The following is a 21,593-nucleotide window of genomic DNA, read 5'->3' as shown; positions in this document are numbered from 1 at the left end:
TCTTGTTCCTCTATCCCAAATATTCTGGCAGTTTTTATTGACTGTAGTTTATAAAAGTCAACGCACTTGACTCCCACAAATAAATAAATAAGAACAAGCAGCTAAAATAGTAATGTGCAGATACATCCCTACTGAAACCAAAGGAATATAACCAGATACATAAATGACTACAAACCTAAAAATAAACAGTAGCTTTCATTTATGAATATTTATCAAGTGATGAAGTTAGAAAAAAAATGCATTCAGTCCTGATACATTATTTTTGATATTCATGGGCACAATGCTAAGCTGTACACTGCATACTGTATATCTAAATGTACCTCTCGGTGTCCTACATTGTCCCACCCAAGCATCCTCTTTACCCCGCATTTTGCAAGATATTAGCCTGCATTGAGAAATAAGCCACCTAATATACAGTTTGCATGTATAAAATGAGTGTGGAAAGAAACAGAAACCCACAGAGCACACGCACACACACACCTGATATACATACGACTCACTGAGGTTAAATTTGGAGTCGAAACTAAAATTTAACTGATGTCTGCATTTTTAATCTTTAAATGGGCAATTTCTGTTGATTTATGGTTAGACGGCAGAGCGTTGCAACCTTCCAATCACATCAAAATGTGTTTTATTCCTGTCTATTTAATTCAAACTAAACTGTGCAACTACCTACCATCAATATCTCGAATTACATTGATTTTTTTGTTAATTAAAATTATTACTTTTGATAACTTTAAACCACTTCTGCAAGTTAGAAAGGCTCAATCTTAAAATAAGCATGATTTCACTGAACTCATTTCCACTGAAATTGAGATATGAACGTGCGTGTCCGATGTCTTCCTGTTAGTGTGGTGAAGGAAAGCATCAACGTGAAACCAGTCAGCATGCATGCATTCACAGATTGTACTGTGACCAACAAAAAAACCACAAGACACCCACCATTTGTCAGTTTTACTCTAGACTTGGCCCTTATCATAGCGATTTCTAAAAATAAGAGGGGCTGTGAATCCAACTGTAATAAAAGACGAAAGATAAGGCTGGCAACATGATTTCATTTTCCTTTTTTCAAAATCATCCAGTTCACGCCCAACACGATCACTTGTCAGACTCCTTTTGATTTTGTAAAGCATCTCTCGGTGCCGTCTGAGCCAGCTGAAATCAGATAAATAAGTAAATGCACATGCAGGGGGATAAATGGGCCAACCGTGCCACTGACTCATCCTCCAAATGTTTGACAGACAATAAAGGCAGCCCCCGCAAAAGAAATAAAGCAAAACAGCCTAGAGGCAGGAAAGACGTGGAAAAATTACGCTCTCGCTCCCCTCAAACGAAGCTGCTTTCGGTCTTCCTGCAGAAAGCTTTAAGTCACAATTGAAGATGAAAAGAAAACCAGACACAAATGTACAAATTCCATTTTATTTCTACCTTTAAACAGAGACAAATCGTGGTCGACTTGAAAACAAATGAAATACAAATAAAAATACTATTTATATCCGTTGTTTTGTTATCTTAATCGTAACAATCTAATGATTTTTATTTCTACCCAGCGACAGTGCATGGTGCAAAACATCCCTGATCGATTAAAAAAATCCTACACTAAGAAGCTTTGCAGTATCTGGGGTTAAATTTGTCAGTAAAAATCAAGACTGAGAGAAAAAGCGATGAGAGCGCAGATTCTTAGAGGTAACAACTGTAAATATAGCGAAGCAATTTAAAAAGTCATAAGCGTTTGTACAGCTATGAAATGGGAGTGAAAGTGGCCTTTATTGGACTGTTTTACAGTAGCCACTTACTGTTGTGGAGATGGCCTCAAGCCTTGTATAAACCCTTTGTTATCCTATAATATCACAAATTTCCATTCATTTTCCGATATCTTTGTAAATCATAGCGTCCCCACCCACCCACCCACCATGCACCATTCACCAGCATGCCAAGCCCGAGCTTCATTTAGCCACTTTGAAATATGAACACAAACTGAAATCACTCACACGTACATATTCTGCAATAATGGCATTTAAGCTTGGATTTTTCTCAGTACATGAATCATATCATTTCATTTGAATATATTTAAATTTCACTTCCTGAGTTGAAATTACTCAATGTGAATCAGACATGAGCACACGATGAAATCTAATGATGCCCCCCCCCACCCCTCACCCTACCACCAGCCTTTTTCTGCATTATATCTGCTGCAGTTAGGAGTCCCACTGTCTCTCCCCTGTTAAAAAGCCATCACACACAGCTTTCTAACAGCCACACGGGTTTGATAGAAATTGCAGTGGGGCTGGGATGACTGTGACTGTTTGTGTTCACGAGAACGCGAGGACAGACGAATGAAATCAGACTGACCAATAATGCAACGGGGCAAAACAAAAAAAAAAATAATATAAAAGTTTATCAGAAAAGGGCAGTAAGACACCCTGAAACACTGCAGGGAGATTTCTGCAGCAGTTTACAACAGCCTGCGCTGAACTATGGCCTGCTTTCACTGGGAACACCCTGTTTGCCACGGAGGGGGTGGGGGACCAGCTCTGACATTAGACGGTAATAGAGATGGGTCCAATTAAAAATTCATGAATCTAGGATCTGAATCAAGTCAAGGTGATTACATAAGGGCAGCAGGTGGTACACTTGGATAATACCCAGTAGCATATTTTTAACTCTTGTCTATGACTATTTTTTTTTTTTGAAATTTTCTATAAGAAGAAATTCTGAACGTGCTCAAAGCAATGATTGCACTCACAAGCAATTAAAGTAATTCCACAATCTGGGCAACATATTTTACAAAAAGCAATCTAAGAAGCGTAGATAATAATCTACCTCACTGCCACACAGCACTAGCTGCTCAGCCTCACGCTGGATTCACCGAGAGTTCACTGCACATGATTATCTTTAATATAATCTTTGTGGGGGACCCCAACCTCCTTGAATTATTTATTTATCTTCTCAAATATCAGTGTTAAAACCGGCAAAACACAAGCTAAACTTGCATGCACCCCTCATTCAGTGTGGGTTTTTACATTTAAATAAACCCACTCTTCGTTTCATCATAGAAAACAAAGAGTGAAGTGGTCTCAGCTGGAGCATTTTGAAAGGTTAGAGCGAATGAATCACCATCTCGTCTCCATTTATGTTTTGCCTTTTTTTTTTTTTTTGCTTTTAATCAGTGAAAATGTGGGAAAAAAAAAAATCTCTCATCTCCTCAGCAGGCATCTTAAGTATCGTGTGCAAAGTTCAACACAGATGCAATGTCAGTGGCGCCTATTTGTGCAACATGTTAACTGCACGTGATGATGTCATTTACCTTCCTGGTCCTCTCAGCCTTGCAAAAATAATCATTAGCTGCATCAGAAGCCAACAATCATTAGAAAAAATAAACATTTAGGATTTTTTTTTTTTGATAAAAACAGCAACATCTGGCTCAACCAGATTTGTGTTATTTATGTTCATGATTTTTCCACTTATGTGTAAATGCCACTTTGTTTCCACTAGGTGTTAAACTACACCAAACTTACACATCCTAGCTTCTACGCTTTTGAGAGTCTCACTTATAAAACACCTCCTGTCAATTCAAGGTACCACAGAGAGAAAAAAGAAAAGAAAAGCAGCCATTATGTGTGACAAACAAAGCAATGGCAAAGTGATCAACATGATGGCATGCCTCAAATAAATGGTTATTTTTTATTCAACTTCAGTGAACTAAAAACGAGAAAAAGAAAAAATGAAACCAACGTGGTTTTACTTATCTACAGAGAAAAGAAGAAGAAGAAAAAAGAACTTTTTCACATCCATGACTGAAATCATTGGTTTTCAAAAATGGAAGAGGAAAGAAAAATATATATATATATATATATATTATTGTGAATCCATTTCATTCAAGGACTCACCTGCACATTTATCCACCCGTGCACCCAGTGTGTGGTATGTGCCGTTACCGTATGACCGTGCAACTTGATCCCCAAAAACCCAGCACCCCCCCTCCCCCCTCCCATCACATCACACAGAGATGCACTGACCTCAGAGACAGGATGTACAAAAGCTTGTGTTTAACATTAAACAGTGCAGGCCTTACCGTAAACAGCTAAGCCCCCCCCCCACCCCCACCCCTTTTCACTCCTCCTCTGCAAGGTTTGAGCTTATATGAAGGATGGGCAGAGCCCACCTCTACAAAATGACAGGAAAACCGAACGCAGGGCACAGGAGGAGGCAGAAAACATACGTACAGAATACAGCAGCTCCCTCTGCATCATTCACACTTTTTTCTTTTTTTAAACACACTCATTCACGCAAAATTCAACCAGTCAACCAAACGAACAGTTAAAAATAGTTTTAGAGAGAAAAAACATGATTGAACCCTGGACAGTTGGTTTCTTTGTTGCCGTTTAGTGACAAGGGAGACAAAGGTTTGGGAGGTAGAGGAGGAGAAATAAAACAACAACATAAAAAAGAAGCATTGGGCCAACAGGGGGTGGCAGGTTGTAGGAGGCGGACCCAGTGGGTGTTATTTCTTGGCCTTGGTGGCCTTGGCTGAATTTCGCGGAGGGGTGACCGGCCTCCCTGATCCCATTCCTCCCCCAGCACCGTAAGGATATAATTTCTTATCTGCTGGCTTCAGAATCTGTGAGATGGACAAAGAAGTAATCGATTAGATCGACGGACGCACACAGTGAACTCTAATTATATGGGTTTAAAAAAAAAACAAAAAAAACTACAATTAAAATTCTGCCACTACTACATGAATCAATATGCGAACCATATATTGTATCGTTTTAGTCTGACGCTACTAAACAAAACAAATCTGTTTCCTGAAAAGTTATTAGTTCTGTTCTCCACACCTGGAAGGAGCACATGAGCGTCTCATCCACACTCATCATGGCACCAGCGTTGTCAAACTCTCCACAGTAGTTGGGAGCAGAGAACAGAGTGACGAGCTGCCTCTTTGCAAAAAACTCGTAACCATCTTCAACCACCTGAAGACCAAAAGGAAACCATTGATGTTACATATTAAAAAAACCCATTAAAACAAAAAATAGAGGCTGGTGCCACTCAAGGATCAGATGTATAGTTTAATGTTATGGCACTCAGGCATTGTTAAAAAATAGAATATATCATACCTACATTGAAACACCCTCACAGTTTGCTTTATGAGTATTTCTATTCTCCGGTTTTAAACACTAATAGCAATTTTTTGTGAGTGTTCGAAAGCAGTTTGTTAAACTTGAATCTTCACATATTTATTCTTCATCTCCAAGATTTCCACCAGTGTTTGTTTGATGTGGGGTTTATTTTTTGTTTTCGTTTTAGATGGTTGTGTAGGCATGACTTATAGCTGTGAAGTTAGCTAATGCATCTTCATAATCTACAGTCCAATGATATAAAAGTTCACATCCCCTTTTCTGAAAACATTTGAAAATACTAATTAAATTATTTATCATAGTTTTGCTTGGAGGTGTAGCATTTTTCTTTCCTCGTATTTTTCTTTTCTTTTTTTTTTTTTTTTTAAATATGGCAAGAAAAACATTAAAAATGCCTCTGATTACATTGCAGTCCTATTAAAAACACCGCCACACAACGCATCTTCATTAGTAAGAATTAAGGGAACACCTCTTCAGAGTGTCTGAAATGTACACTCTGGTAAAGGCTTGTGGTTGGAGTGTGTTGTCAAATTGTACCGAATTTATTCCAAGTTTCCTTCTATACAAAGATGAATTTAGACACACCTTCATTTAACAGTGACTAAACTAGTAAACATTACCTGATGTGCCCTGCATATTAGGTCCATGTCATGTTTGTGCAAAAATTTGGCCACCACATCTGCACCGAATGTGAAGGAGACTCCACGGTCGTTTTCACCCCAGCCGAGCACATCTTTGTCTGGGTCAGCCCACAGCAGGTCACACAACAAACCCTGGTCAGGCACGTCTGTGGGTCGCATAACTCTGCGGATCTGCTCCATCGACTGGAGATCAGGAGAGAGGCCTGAGAGAGGAAACGTTTAAATAAATAAATAAATAAATAAATATGTGCCAACCTTTGCCTGGATCAAATGGTTTAGGCTTCGTAAAGTCACATATTAACAAGGCCCACCTCCATGACAGCAGAAGATTTTCTCATCTACAATGGCAGCCACAGGTAAACAATTGAAGCAGTCTGTGAAGGTCTTCCACAATTTAATGTTATACCGTCGCTTACCTACCAAAAACAAAAAAACAAAAGAAATTAAATGCAAAATTTAAAGTTGCAAATTTGCCTTTGTTTCCTTTTAGAAGCTTCTTTTGTACTTACACTCATCATAAAAGCCATAGATTCGATTAATAGAGGCGCATTCGTGGTTGCCACGCAGCAGGAAAAAGTTCTCTGGGTATTTAATCTTATAGGCTAGAAGCAGGCAGATGGTTTCCAGTGACTGCTTTCCTCTGTCGACGTAGTCACCCAGGAACAGGTAGTTGCTTTCTGGGGGGAAGCCTCCATATTCAAAGAGCCGGAGCAGATCATAGTACTGACCATGGACATCGCCTGCAGGGGGCAGCAGAGATGTGCAATTTAAAAACAACATGCTTTCACTGCTTCTGGTGTTGATGCTTCTGCCAGAACAGCCCACGCTTATCAGCTGATAAAAGCGTTAATTACAGACAAGCAAACCAGGAGAAAACCCTCTCATAATGACTGTCTTCTCCTGCGCAAGAGTGCGCCTACAGTGCATCCTCTGAGATGCACATCATGTCTTTGTCCCGTGAAACTCACCAACCCCTTTGGTTGATTAAAACTCACCACAGATTTTCAGGGGAGCCTCCAGTTCAAGCAGGATCGGCTGGCTCAGGAAGATTTCACGAGATTTGAGGCAGAGGCCACGGATCTCATTCTCGGTCAGTTGGACGTTCTTCCCTGGCCGAGATCCCTTGACTAAAGAGGGGTTACAAAACAAACAAACAAACAAACAAACAAACAAACGAACAAAAAACACAGGGATGAGAAATTTCAGAGATTCAGCAACACTGCAAAGAGAAGAGATCTGTAAATAAGACTGAATGAAGACTGACGTAAAACAATGAAAACGTGATCCTCAAATTTTGAACCAAACCACCAGATTGGAAAATTAACACCTCCCACCAACCAACTGCTGACAAATTCTGTTAGCAGACCAGTCCAACAGACACTTTAGCAGGTAGACACATCATTTGGAGGTAATAATGCACTACAGATTTTGGAAATAACACGGTACTAACACAACACACACTTTTAAATGCTTACCAAAACATAACACCACAACATGAGCTTGCGAAGTATGCAACGAGAGGCAGCATCTGAGAAAGCCTGATCAGTGGAAAAATTGCTCGATATGCACAGCCTCAAAAAGCACGTCTTTCTGCTTAGGCTGCAGTTTAAACCGAAGCTACAGGACGTGAAACCCACTTCCCCTTCTCGCTAATGTGGCTGCAGCAAAGAGATAGCAAACACTTCATTAGGACTGTCAATATGCACAGTGAAGAAGAAACGATTGGTTTTACAGCCAGTTGCGTGCCAATGTCTCAAATCAAAAATAAAGCAACGACACAGGCTGTATCATAAACATAATCAAGGCCCCTCTACCAGTTTAAAACACACACAAATAATAATAATAAAAAATAAAATATAAATCGGATGCATCTTTAAAAAAAGAAAAAGTATTAAACAAAACAACAACAATGTATTATATTCCAGGTTTAAAAGAACAACTAAACTATCCAGCCATGTGTTAATCCCTGAAACTGTGCTACATGGTTTTCTCTACAAACAAATGACTTTCGTGAACTTTGGACTAATTTTAAGACAAAACAAGGAATTTGAAGACGTGACTATGGTTTGTGGCTTTAACAATTACTGCTCAGAGCTTCCACCAGTGCATGACAAGCCTGGCCTGTGAGGACCTTCCACATCAGTGTGTTTTACGTTTTTAATATACGAGTAGACACATTGCTACAGGCTGCAACATGAAGCAAAGTTAAAAAGAAAAATGTGCCAAATATAACCAGGGTGGAAAACGAAACAAGCCGCTCATCTGAACACACCTTTTAAAACTTGTTCTTTATTCTTTAGCTTTGTCATGATATAAAGCAAACCTCCAGTGGATGGGAGGAGCCCACAAGACAGCTTTTCTTCACCTTTAATCTCATTAAACAGGCAAAACGATAAAGTACTCTTGCTTCTTTCCCCACAAATGTTTCCAAGAAAACATTTTCTTTCACTCCACCCGTGTTCAACGTCTAAGTGGCATCACTGCCTTTGCTGCTTACTGTATCATAGAGGATTAGCCAGCTTAACCATAAACTATGACATCTCTGATGCTTTTTTCAACTTCAACCTTGTTGGGCGGAAAAAAATAATAATACTTGTGCTTAATTTTGTACTTTTTATTAAACCCTAATCTGTTCTTAGCAGAAAATGTGTGAAATGCTTGCACTGTGGGGTCCTGCACCAGTCACCTTCCTGCTGCATTTTCCACACCACTATGAAATGCTCTGTTCAGCACATAAAAACATGTTACAGAGAGCAAGAAAAAGAAAAAAACAAAAACAAAAACATTGATATTCATTAGTGAGTGTTGCTTTAACCAGTTTACTTCACAGATGAACTCATAAGTAGTAGTGGTCGGTGAAAACTGTCAGTGGTCCGAACAGGCCAGCAGGTGGCTTAACTTGCCCCACCAACTTTGTTTAAACTGTCCTCAGCCTATAAGGTCATTGGTTATGTCAAACACTGCACACTTGGCTTCCTGATCCGTATGGGTAACCGGATTTGTTTAACAAGGTACCCTTAAAGCTGAATTAAGGCATAGGGGTAACTTTTATGGCCAACAAAGTGAGCCACAATTAAAGCTGTAGTGACAACATCTACACTCAGCCTGTGGTGTCAACCTGGTAACAGGCCAGTAATAGACATCTGTAATTATGCCATTAGGTTAGCATGTTGTTTTAGATAATAAGAGACGATAGATATGCATGATGACAAATGGATCAAATCGTTGAGCATCTGCAAATTTAATACTTACAGCAATCATGTGAGAAAAAAAAAAAAAAACAAACAAAACTTTTGAAGACCTAATTTTTCCTTTTATCGTTCAGGTAAGACTTTAATGACCAGCAGCAATCCTGATTATATGTAAACAGGCTCAAAACAAGTCCATGGGATATGAAAATGTTCAGGAACAATTACTAAGCATATACTTAAGTCAAAGAATCTGTGCTAACAGTTTTCCTGTTATTTTTGCCCATGTGATAAACAAAAAGCTTGAATAAATTATGACCCAAAAAATGTTATTTTTTGACCATCCTGGTTAGTGTCTTTTTTAAAACAAAAAATTCTTATGCAAGAAAAGCTCTGTGCCTGTAATAGAGAGCCTTTGCTGATGGTATGTTAAGAATTCAGCAGGTTTGTCTAGTGTATGCTCAGCCATGTGTTTTCACACTTACCACACAGTCATGATAAAGACTTGAACAAGTCCAGCTAATTTTCCTGACAAACTGTCGGAGCCACATCACATGAAATAGTCGTCGACACAGCTTTAATGCTAGAAAAGGTAGGAGTGTGATGTAAATGACAGCCACAGGAAGAGGGAAAAAAAAAAAGTATCTGGGAGTCTCACAGGCAGTGTGAAATGATTCAGACCAAAATATTTGTCCACTGACACGCCAGCTGCAGGGTGTGGATGTGATGCCATGTTAATCTGCAATTCAGTCCACTGCACACTTACACAAGACTGCTTGCGACGGAGTTTGGAATCAGATTTGTTTGTATCAGCGACAGAATCAATCACACCCCCGCTCGTACATGTGCTGCTTGATGCCAAAGCAGCTCCCGACACAAACTGTACAAGCCTTCTAATGCAGCGGTCCCCAACCCCCGGGCCTCGGACCGGTACCGGTCCGTGAGTCGTTTGGTACCGGGCCGCGAGAGTTGAGGCTCAGGTGTGAAATGTGTGGTTTTCAGGGTTTTTATCGGTTTTCAGCGTTATTTTGTTATCGTTTTTATCGTTAACTCTGTTTTCCTGGGTCTTTTCACGTGTGTTATGAATAAAGCTTCTTTTTTTTGGTACCGGCACTAGTTTTATTTTGTTGTATTTATCCGCGACACCTTATTGCCGGTCCGTGAAAACATTGTCGGGCATAAACCGGTCCATGGCGCAAAAAAGGTTGGGGACCGCTGTTCTAATGAGGAGTCTCATTCCCACCCAGTACATTTCTACACAGGCTAATGAACAGAGTAATATACTTTATGGAAACAACTACCGCCAAAAATCTGAGTGACAATTATATTCAAGCTGCAGGTAAACAGAGTTCTCTCTAATGGTACTGATTTAATGGCTGTCAGGTGTACAACGTCTCAGAGATAAACACTTCCCTTTTACATACCAAAAAGAGCAAAGCAACACAGGGCAGCCCTTTTCAAACTGGATCTCTCTGACAATATTAAACATTTAAGATGGCTATACCTGCTGCTGGTGAACCTCAAAACAAGTTCAGCCGAAACTGTGTAATTATATTTAAACTGTTAGTTCCTTGTAGGACCGCAACGATTCATCGAGTATTTCGAATAATTCATTGTAAAAATTCCTGAGACAAATTCTTTGCGTCGATGCTTTGTTTCACTCACAGCTCTGTAGTCCGCTGACGTGTTAAATCATGTAAATGTGAGCATTACACCCACATTTGCGAGTGAAAACGGACCTGCAATACAAATGTCTTTAGGAGCAGTGATTGAATACAGAGTCAAACAAAAAAAAAAGCACACACTCAAAAAACAAAAGTGCCAACGTCATCACTGTTGTGTTACGTTATCAGAGTTTTAACACTGCACCAGAGTCTGTTTACACATGGCGAAGAGCAAAGAGGCGGAGCCATTACCGAGACAGTGAGCTCAGGCTGAGTGAAAGAAAACGTGTTTCTAGTGTCCAAAACAGCAGCACTGTTCCTGTGATCACCTTTAAAACCTTTGCCAGGGAAAAAGCTAGCGGGAGTCCTTCATCAAACAACCCGATCAACAAACTTCAACGTCAAGAAAAGTAAACTTTATATCTGCTCCATCCACCACAGTTTGTTTTACACAGTGAAGAATCTGCAGCAAGCCTCCAGAAGTTGTATTAAAATATACGGATGAACCGTTAACTGTAGGTGATCACGTGCCGTACGGCTCAAAGCAGCTGGCCCGGGTTTGACCCGCGGCCCTTTGCCGCATGTCTTCACCAGCCTCTCTCTCCTTCTGCTTTCCTGTCATTTCTTCACTGTATCTGTCAATTACAAAAAAACGCTGTAAGCTGGTTTATTTAAAAAAAAAAAAAAAATTAATTTCAATATGGCTTGTAGATACAACCAAAGGTTTTAACTCAAGTATCTCTGGGTCTTGTTCACTAGTGAGGGGTGAAGGGAGTGGGAGATTGACAGACCAATTGGTGGTGGAGCTGCAGTGATGCAGATGCTACCAGTCCACCATGGTAAAAAGAGAGCTGAGCGTAAAAGTGAAGTTCTCAATTTACCGGTCGATCGATGTCCCTGCCCTCAACCTATGGTCACAAGCTTTTTGTAGTGACCAAAGAAAATGAGATCATCAAGGCTAATCAAAACAAGACCTTCCACTAAAGGTAAATTAGCAGAATGACCACAAACAACATGATGACCTTCTGTTGAGTAAGGTAACAAAGATCAGTTGCGCATTTGTGTACAATTACATCACCCCAAATGGCCATTTCGTGCCAGGAAAAACCCTCATTTCATGTCGTAACCATTAAGCAATTCGCCAAAAACCCACTTCAAACGTGCCCTATGTCAGTCAATTTAACTTCACAAAGCCACATTTAAATTAAATGCCATTCTAATGACACCAGAGCAGTGCTGATGATTTGATCTCCGTATTAAAAATGTTGTTTCATTAAACTTGGAACATACCCCTTTGGTCAAAGTGCATTTCTCTGCCACGGTAACATGACAGATGCCATTAGTAAGAGCAAACATTTAAGAAGTAGTAGAAGGCTCATTCATGAGCGAATTTATTACAGCTGAAAACTGAGCAGTTTTTATACACGAGCTTCAGACAATATCAGGAATATCAGGTCAGAAAATGAAGGAAATACTCAGGTCTTAACAATTTGCTTCACTACAGGGGAAAAAAACTACTCTAGACAGGTACGTGTTTATATGGTGTGTGGTTATATATATGTATATATATATATATATGTATAGTTTATAAATACATATAAATCTATTGTTTGCCCTTCAGACTGAATACCAAACTTAATTTCATTGTTTGTGTGATACACTTTTCAACAGGAGTAAAACTGAATCTAATCTAGTAACAAACCTTTAAAAATAATCCTGTTATCCACGAAGCAACACACAGAAGAAGAAGAGCAGAGCAAGCAGCCATGTTATGCCCTTATGATCACTGTTATATTTAAAGCGGAGGAAGACGAATATTTATTAATACAGCTGATTATTACTACAGCTCTCGCTTACTCATCATGCTAATAACATGGCTTGTATTCTGCCAGTGTAGGTGTTCTTTTTTCTTGTTTTGATAACACAGGAAATGTGTAGACGCAGTCCTGTTTGAAAACTCTGCTTTTCAATAAAAGTAGCTGTTGTTAATCGTTTATCAGGTCCAACAATAACTTGTGATGCCAGAGCGATGCAGACACCACCGCACAATGACCAACACAAACAAACCCACTACAGTACCACATTAACTACACTTAAAGAATTCATAAATCCTTTATGGGCTTTGAATAAGCCTCCAAAGATATGCCACTACTTGTGTGTTGCTACACAAAGTACATGAGACTTAATTAAAGGCCATCTCACATCAAAACTAATCCAGGTTTTAACAGTGGCTGCAGAGCACTTTTAAAAGGGATGGAGAGAGTAGAAATCAGCAGACTGACAGAGAATAATGGCACTGTCCTGAAGTGACAACTAAAAATAGTGAAAGTAGATATAAATACTGCAGTGCTGCTTCCCACTTTAAACCTGGATTACAGAAGGCTAAGCACTGACAGAGCTTACTCCAAAGTTAGCCACACAAGCCAGTGGGCAACAGTAAGCTTATCATGAGGGGGTGCAGACAAAAGGCTTTCCAGTACACTGGTCAGGCAGTGGAAAACAAAGAGATGGAGCACAGCAGAAAAGCTGAGGGGATGTCAGGGGTGCTGGAATCAACAGTTGAATCGCCCCAGCGCTCCCTCGCTCAATGCCGGCTGTTCTGGCCTAGCTTACGTGATGCCACGCTTACCACGCATGCTATTAGAAGCACAAGCTAAGAGTTCAGTTAGCTCTAGATCTACGCAAGTAATCCAATTGAAACTGCTTGCTACCCAAACACATTTAATTGGTTTGGTCTTGAAACAGAGCAGGGATACCTCGTTGTCCACATGGGAGACTGAACTAGCATGAGGATAATTTATCAACCTTTTGATGTAGTGCCTGCAGTGGGAGTCTGCCGCCTTTAACAGAACGCTGAGAATACAAATATCAGCTGACGAGTGGTTATCCTCACCAATAAAACCACAAATGTGGATAAAAAAGGTCACGGTAGTTACATAAGTGGATATAAATACAGCCATTATCAGGCGTGTTTGCCTTCTCCTCTGTTTGGCAGACAGTCTTATCACAGCCCAAGTACAACAATCTATGTACAAAACACTCCAGCAGCAGCCAGCATGGCCCACAAAGGCACACTCTCTCTGGGAGGTACTTTGACTGCACATGCATATTTGTACATAATCCCAATCACCTCCACCAGCTCAGCTTAGGCTGATCATGCAGGGCCTATATTTAAAGAAGGTAAACAAACTGAGGGCTAAGGTCAAATTTATTAACAGCAGTGATCCTGGGATAAAACTCTATCCCAAATGTTATTTCTCCATTTACTGGTCAAAAGAACTTTATTACTTTGCATCTTTTGGAAAGCTGCAGTGGTAGAGAGAGACAGGAGGCAGTGGTGGAGAGCGAAGGTTCGACCTGCTGGGAATCAAACTGGAGACTGACTACTGACGTCATTTATACCCCTGTGGTAAGGCCTCCAACCACTCAGCTATCAGGTGGGCCCTAAAGGCATAATTTCAATGAATCACACTGTGTGGGAGAGCTTTACCTCATCCATAAAGCACCCTGAAGTAATTTTGTGATTTGTCATGCTAGGTTATATCAGAGGTCAATAACTTTTCTATGTGCATGGAGCCACAAAACACATTTGGGCCTAACGCTTCAAATGTTGCTCCAGTGACAAATTAACAAAAATATTTTTCCATTTCAGCAGTTTCACATGGGAAAATTCATAATTGCTGTGCCCAGTGCACTGACATGCAAGGACAACTACAGGAGGTCACAGCCTAGTTTCTTCTAACCGCAGTTTGAACTGTACCGCTGGGTCTGAGTACATTTATTCTTCTGTTTGATGTCCTCTGGGCTCCTATTACACAACCACAGCGCGGATGTGAAGATAAAACAGTCCTGTTTATTTCGCACACACTTAAAGCCACGACAAATTTGTCAGTGAGCAGTCAGATTTAAAGCAACCATTTCCAGGACAGTTAGCACGTAGAGCAAACACACAATATTGCTTGCTTCATATCTCCTTCAGGAATGTGTTGGGATTTTTGTGACGCAATTGCAATGCATTTGTTTACAACAACTACATATTTTACAGTAACAAAATAGCTTCAATAAAGTTTTAATACTAATGCAATTCTCGTTTTAAGAAACAAAGAAGTGACGTAAGCAGTTTGTACTGTGCTTAAAAGCAGCAGTGGAGCAAATGCAGCAAGGAGTCCCAAACAGTACTGACCTTTCATGGTAATAACACTGAAACAGTTTGTTAAAATATTGTTAAATACTTAGGACTCTGGCAGGATGCTACACTCACTTTTAAGACCCAAGCGGAAGACAAAACTTTGATCTTTTCTTTTTTATTATAAACACATTTTTCTTTATGGAGTTGTAGTTTCACTTTCACTGTATTATCCAAACCTACCCCTGTTTGATTATGGTGATACTGTTTACACTGATGCCCTTGAGTCTATCACAGAGCACTGTTTATCAGCAGCGATGGTATCTCACTCACCACTGCAAAAGAATGCGGCACTGTCTTGTGTATGGTTGTTTGTTTGTTTGTTTTTTAAGAGACTGTCAGATGCTAATCAACACTAAAAATTACTTTTGGATTACATACTCATTTGCAGGAGCACTGATACCACAGTGCCATCTTTAGCTTCTCCAGTTCAAGTCAAGTGGCTTCAATGTAATTTCAACCATTTGCAGTGGAACAGTACACAGTGAAGCGAGACAACATTTCTCCAAAACCATGCTGCCACATATAACAGACAATCAACAAAGGACTACATAAAGTGCAAGTGTGCAAAAATTGCACACACAAAAAAAAAAAAACAACAACCCCAAAACAGAGACAGTGCAACACCAGACAGTGCAGACACACAACACATGCAGAAGTGCAACAATGACAGTAAGTTGTGCAAAGGACTGAGCATTGTGAAAAAAGTAACTTGATGTATGATAGTGTGCGTGCGATTGTGCCGATTAGTCTTTGAGGCAGTGACGTGTATGAACGTGTGTGTGTGTGTGTCAGTCCAGTATGAGTGTTCAGGAGTCGTGGGGGAAGAAACTGTTTCGCAGTCTGGCAGTGAGGGCCCGAATGCTCCGTTACCTCCTGCCAGAAGGCAGCAGGGTGAAGAGTGGCGCACACAGCCCCTCCCCTCACTAGCAGCTGAACAGTACTTGATGTTTAAAACACTGAAAAATTTCAAGAGGTCAGTTTTGTTTCCATTATCAAACAGTCATTATGTTAATCTGGGTAGTGCATACATTAATATTAGCCTGTATTCAATGGACAAACCCAGAATCGAGGGGTCCACAAGCTAGTGTACTCCAAGTGCCATTCCCAAGCCTAAATAAATGGGAGAGTTGCATCAGGAAGGGCATCCAACATAAAATCTGTGCTAAATAGCCACATTAGCATCATGTTAGGTTATCATTAAGGTAGTGGCTAGCTAGTGTAGCTAATAACAAAATCATAATGTGAAAACAAGCCAGCAAAAGTTATCAGTCCAGCCCATATATAACATAAACAATGTTCATTTAACAGGATGATATTACTGTGTGTGTCTGAAGATGTTGTGTTCTCTTAAATTTGCAGACTGAAACAGAGCAAAGAAACTCTGTCAGCCTACCTTACCCGCTATATTTGTTCAGCAACAGAAATATGGTGTCAAGTCCTCGGACGTACGGCGCTATCTCCGACAACCTAAATTATACTTTTTGTTGTTTTGTTTTTTTAAATTCCCCAATTTTGAAATATTTGCCATACACGCTCACCCTACAGTTATCTCACTGTCTGTTTGTTTTAGCTGTCTGTATGGATCAAATTGCCAAGTTTTTTTTTAACTTCATGGTATCAAAAACAGTATTAAGCATTTTATTGAGTATTACAGTTTTCCAGGTATTTAAAATCTGTATTTTTATATAAATTAGAAAAATTATAAATATAAATATAAGTATCATAACATCCCTAATATATTTTACAAGGCTTCTAAAAAAAACTGCACTAAATGAGGCCTGGTTACTCTAACATTAAATGCATCTTTCATGGTATGTTTATACCAAATGCAAATCTATGTTTTACCACTGCATAATTACATACAAAGACCACGTAAATGATTATAAAACAAGGCAAATCCTGGTTCCAGGAAATTATAAACATCTGTGGAAATTCACTTTACATTGAAATGGAGGACAGGCTTATTGATGCCATTTGAGGGCAGCTGAAGCTGTGTTTCAGTGCAACTTTTAGATTAAAAAACAACAACAAAAAACAAGAGGCCCAGGTCTTCATGTTACCTTGAAAATATGTTGTTGTTGCTGTAACTTGATTCAAGTTATTGGTTGCCCTTTTCCTCACATATGATCTAAGGCAAAAATTTAAATACTTGGCCTACAAACAATATGAAGCCACATTCTTCATATTCATATTTGTGTATCTGCAGATTGTCTTGCACATGCCTTTAGTGACCTGAGAAAATCTAGTCTTTGTAGTATACATCTGTCTGCTCCTAAAGTACATGTCTTTTGTACAGAGGCATCTTAACCTGTTTAAATAACCATTACATGGAGTATGTCCCAATCAGAGCATTTTTGTTTGTACAGCTCATTAACAAGTCTCTCAGGGAAGCAGACTACAAACACACTCCAGAAATGCAGTTGGAAAAAAGCAAAAACCCACAGTCCAGCCAAGCTAGCAAGAAGCAAGGTTATTATAGTCAACTAGAACTAAAATCAAAAGTAAAACCAGTTTGAAAGGAACATTTAAGCAAACTGAAATAAAAACAAGGTATGTCCTCATTTTTTTAGTCGTTAGCAATTTGATCAAATTGGTTATCACAACCTTTGGTTCACGTATTTATTAGAGTGTGAGCCAGATACCTTTTAATTTTGACATCTATTCTGAACTTCTGAAAATATCCCTGACAAATAACCTCCACAGTAAAATAAATAAATAAATAAATAAGCTAAAAGACACTAAAACCAAACATTTTTGAAACAAAAAACCTGAACGACAATGACAAAACCCCATCTGGAAACTAAGTGAAACCAACTAACCAAAATCTGCATTTCGTTTTAAATAACTCAATAACTGTAGTGGGGAAGGGGCTGACTGCAAAACTACTCTTACTCAAAGAGAATTAACACGTAAAATGGAAATAGTCCACTGCGGCTACCGAGTCTGAGCATTTCCCCTGAATAAACTCCTCTTTTATGAAAACAAACAAACAAAACAGGTAAAAGCACAATATCCCTCCGCAAATAGCGCATCAGAATGCGTAATTTGCATAAATAGGTGAGTAATGCTCATCTTTTCCAATTCTACATCACTCTATAACGTCACGCGTTTCCCCTTCTTTTGTAGACAGCACAACAGCAAACCATCTAAATTAAAAAAAAATAAATACAAAAAACAAAAAAACCCAGCACCCCCAATCTTTACGGTTTGCTAAACAATCTATAAAGAGCACTGTTGTTTTGGTTTCAACCGCTGATCCAAAACCAGCCACCGAGCCTGAGAGTAGAGCGATCTTAAGTAGGCTACTACAACACACTGTGGCCGCTTTTAACTGCAGCTGACCTACATGATGTACACAATTCACTGCCACCAAGACATGCCCTAATATAACAAACACTGGGCTGTGACGCGGATTTGATCCTCCTTACCTTCCAAGAGACGCTGAATTATAGAGTCGATGTTTAATTTGTCCGGCTCCGCCATTTTCTTTATTTTCTGACGTTCTCGGGCTCAAGACGATGGTTTTCTGTGTCTCACCTTAGATTTCTGTGAGGGAAAGACGGGGAATGGACACTGAGAGTTACTCAAATTATAATGTCGTAATTCACTGAATGAGTCACACTTGCTAGTCGAGCAATGTCAAAAACAGTCAATGAGCTTAACCGAGCTTCTGCTAGCTAAGCTAGCTAGGTAGCTATTAGCTAAGTATCATAAACTAGCAGCAGCAAAATTGAACCTTGGCTAGTGAGCAAGCGTTAGCTAAATATTTAAACGTAGAAAGAGATAACATGTCAAACCTTGTGTCCGGTTTAATATCAATCCTCCCGTGTTGAAATCTGTGTAAATATTTATCCCCTGAGTTCGATCTTGGCCCTTTTCCCTCGGTTTGTCCGGGTCGCTCCACTCTTCCCCCAGGAACTTTAAAAGAGGGCCGTTTCTAGCGAAGCGTCTACGGTAACACAGAAGGGTGAATCAAACCGAGTTCTTCACACGTTTCTCAAAAAGCGATTGGTCAATCGCAGAGCTCAGCTCCCCAATATTCGCATCTGATTGGATACACACTGGGTCCGTCTTATTCTTAGGCCCCGTCCACAGTCGTTTACAATGGCAAGATTTAAACTAAAGCTCAAAGCGCGCCACCCAGTGTGGAGATGTGGAACTGCACTTTAAACCCTAAAACCACACTTCTATCAGACAGAGCAGTACCCGCCAACGTTTTCCAATTAACAAAAACTTAAAAGTAAAAGAAAAAAGATATTATAGTTGACTGAAATAAAATTATAAATTAGCAGCACGCAACAAGGTTTTATAATAAAGTAAACTAAAACTAAGTGGGAAATACATCTTAGTTAATTGAACTTAAGGCTTTTAATAGAAGCAAAAACTATCTGACACACACAATTGTGTGTTTAATAAACTAAATAAAACAATAAAAAGGTCTGTCACTGTGGTGAAATGCGCACGAATAATACAAAGGGCTTTTGTGCATCTTTTCATTAGTACTGTCAGTCATCTGTTACAGTCAGCTGTGACCCACTCTGGAAAATAAACAGTCTGATACAAAAACAAAAGTCCAAAACTAAATAAAAAGTAAGAGTACAATTTCATGTGAAAAGCATGATTCTACATATTTAATTTTTATGCCTAGATGACGAGTGACAATCAATTTAATTTCACTAATACTTCAAAATAAAACTCAAACAAAGTCTCTGGATGTGTTTAAAGGTGGCTGCCAACTGGCTTGACTTTAGAAGGACTTTGGTAAGAATCTATTTTTAACAAAGAAAAACCCTGAATTCTTTGACCCCTACAGTATTGATCCCTCAGTCAATCTGAGGGACATTCTGCTGACATAGTTTGGATAGAGACCCTTTAGAGCAAGAACTGGGCCACCAAAGGGACTCTTTGCCACACAAAAGTGACAATGAGAAACAAATAGAAGTATTTCTAGATCTACACAAGTGGTTTGATCTATATAGTTAACATACCTCTCTCTACTTACATTTTTACATGTGGTTTTGTGCATTTTCCCCTGTGAGCAGGGAATTGCAGTTGCACAATCAAATGACAGTAGACCCACTGAATGTGTAAAGCTACAATATGCGATTCGGAGTTATATAAAATAAAACGTCATTGAATTAATCACTAAAAATAACAAGAAATAAGTAGCAACGAGTGTCTTTCACTTGGCCTTTGTGAATGTTTTTGGAATGTATCTCTTACTGTGTAGTGCACATATAATTAGAAGTGTTATTCCGTCTTCACTGTGTCTTTGCATCTGTGACATTAAACAGGTTTCATATCTTTCTCCTGATTATGTTAACTTATAGATGATCATTTTAAAATTGTATCCTAACCAAACAAGACTTCCTTTTAACAACATCAAGCTAGTTTCCTCTGGTCAGGTGGCAACCAGCTTGATGCTGCATCTTTTTGCATAAATCCCAGGCATCATCCTGTCATTAATAGTTGTGTGTCAGTAGGTTGTTATTTCCAAAATGCATCACCTTTAAATGATGTGATTACCTGGTGATGTGGCTGTTGGATTGGGCTGCTTGCAGAATTTATCGGCATTTGGCAGGTGGGAGGTGTTATCTTCTCAGTCTGGTGGTCTGATTCAAAATGTGAGGATCTCATTTTATTGCTCTCCATCAGTCCTTAGTCTGTCTGTCTTACAGCTTAGAGCGTTGCTCAGGAAGAAGAAGAAATCCAGAGGCTTTGGGGCTTTTTTGATGAGGAAAATCAATGCCAAAGACACAAAGACACGCTTTTAGGCAGAAAGAGGAGAGCAACTGTAAATATGACTTTCAAATAAAAATACAGCGGACATTTATGTTGTTAGTCTCCTATTTTGTCTCCTTTACACTGATTCAAAAAAATCAATCTAAAAAATCTGACCTTCTCAGAATAATTACATGGTATCTCCATTTCATTAGGGAAGGCATGCTAAATTTTACTATTATCACAATCATAAATCATTTTAAGATTTACAGGTTCTCAAAGTACATTTGGGCTGAAATTTGCCACATTTTTTCCATCATTTTGAGCCTTCATGATTTCATTAGCACAGAGATTACCACATGAAAGTTTCAGTGGAGTAAAACACACTTAAACTCCAATCATCTAGGTTTACACCGACTCCAAGTGTCACAATATAAAGCTAAAATCAACTTTTTACTCAGAATGATTTTTTCAATCACTGCTTTTAAGCAAAAATATTAATATACAGGTCTAAGGATCAGTCGATGCTCTCTTTGCTGTTTGTGACTTCATTGTCTGCTCAGTTTGTGGCATTTTGTTTTACTTGCTTTGCTAAACTTTAGAGGGGAACATGTGATTGCTTATCCTCATCTTCTAGCGCATATTCAGATCATCCATTGATCCAGAGACCCTCTGTGATCCAGTTCCTTCTGTATGTTGAAATTGCAGAGATTTTGACAACGATTCTCCATTTTATGCACAAATGTCAAATAAATACAACTTTAACACATAATATTCACACAGCAGGAATGATGACTAGAAGATGAGCCTGGCATCAAAATGTAGGTGAAAGAAGACCTTGTTTTGCCACCTATCCCACGTGGTGACATGGCCTCTGAAAGTTAGCCCCAAACACTTTTTTCCTTCATTGAGTTATACGAAAACATATCAAGTATTCACTGTTCTGTTCCTCTGAGTCATACACATTAATTCATGCAGTTTTGCTATCGAAGCTATGATAAATCCCACGCTCAGAGTTGGTTATAGGAAAAATATGCTGAACAAAGAAGATT

General features: G+C 39.2%; 1 protein-coding gene across 1 annotated transcript; it reads right to left on the bottom strand.

The window, feature by feature from the left end:
• Positions 1-1,405: 1,405 nt before the first annotated feature.
• ppp1caa (protein phosphatase 1, catalytic subunit, alpha isozyme a) lies at positions 1,406-18,841 on the bottom strand. The gene is made up of 8 exons (XM_005468986.4): positions 18,618-18,841; positions 18,249-18,366; positions 6,775-6,906; positions 6,289-6,519; positions 6,091-6,195; positions 5,759-5,982; positions 4,839-4,973; positions 1,406-4,621 (listed from the first exon to the last, which is right to left on the bottom strand). The coding sequence occupies exons 2-8, from the start codon at positions 18,301-18,303 to the stop codon at positions 4,505-4,507; spliced, it is 999 nt and encodes a 332-aa protein (XP_005469043.1). The 5' UTR covers positions 18,304-18,366; positions 18,618-18,841; the 3' UTR covers positions 1,406-4,504.
• Between the last annotated feature and the right edge of the window lie 2,752 nt (positions 18,842-21,593).

The sequence above is a fragment of the Oreochromis niloticus genome, linkage group LG4, assembly GCF_001858045.2.
Source record: "Oreochromis niloticus isolate F11D_XX linkage group LG4, O_niloticus_UMD_NMBU, whole genome shotgun sequence".
In the NCBI taxonomy this organism is placed as follows: Eukaryota; Metazoa; Chordata; class Actinopteri; order Cichliformes; family Cichlidae; genus Oreochromis; species Oreochromis niloticus.
The sequence above is the reverse complement of the archived record's forward strand: the minus strand, read 5'-3'. Positions and strand labels throughout refer to the sequence as shown.

What these genes read in the sequence shown, in the direction of transcription:
- ppp1caa (XM_005468986.4), bottom strand. Translation starts at nt 18,303, where the DNA reads ATGGCGGAGCCGGACAAATTAAACATCGACTCTATAATTCAGCGTCTC. An exon ending in CTATGGCTTTTATGATGAGT is followed by an intron (nt 6,196 to 6,288) that starts GTAAGTACAAAA and finishes TGTTTTTGGTAG; the next exon opens with GTAAGCGACGGTATAACATT. An exon ending in TAATATGCAGGGCACATCAG is followed by an intron (nt 4,974 to 5,758) that starts GTAATGTTTACT and finishes TTTGGTCTTCAG; the next exon opens with GTGGTTGAAGATGGTTACGA.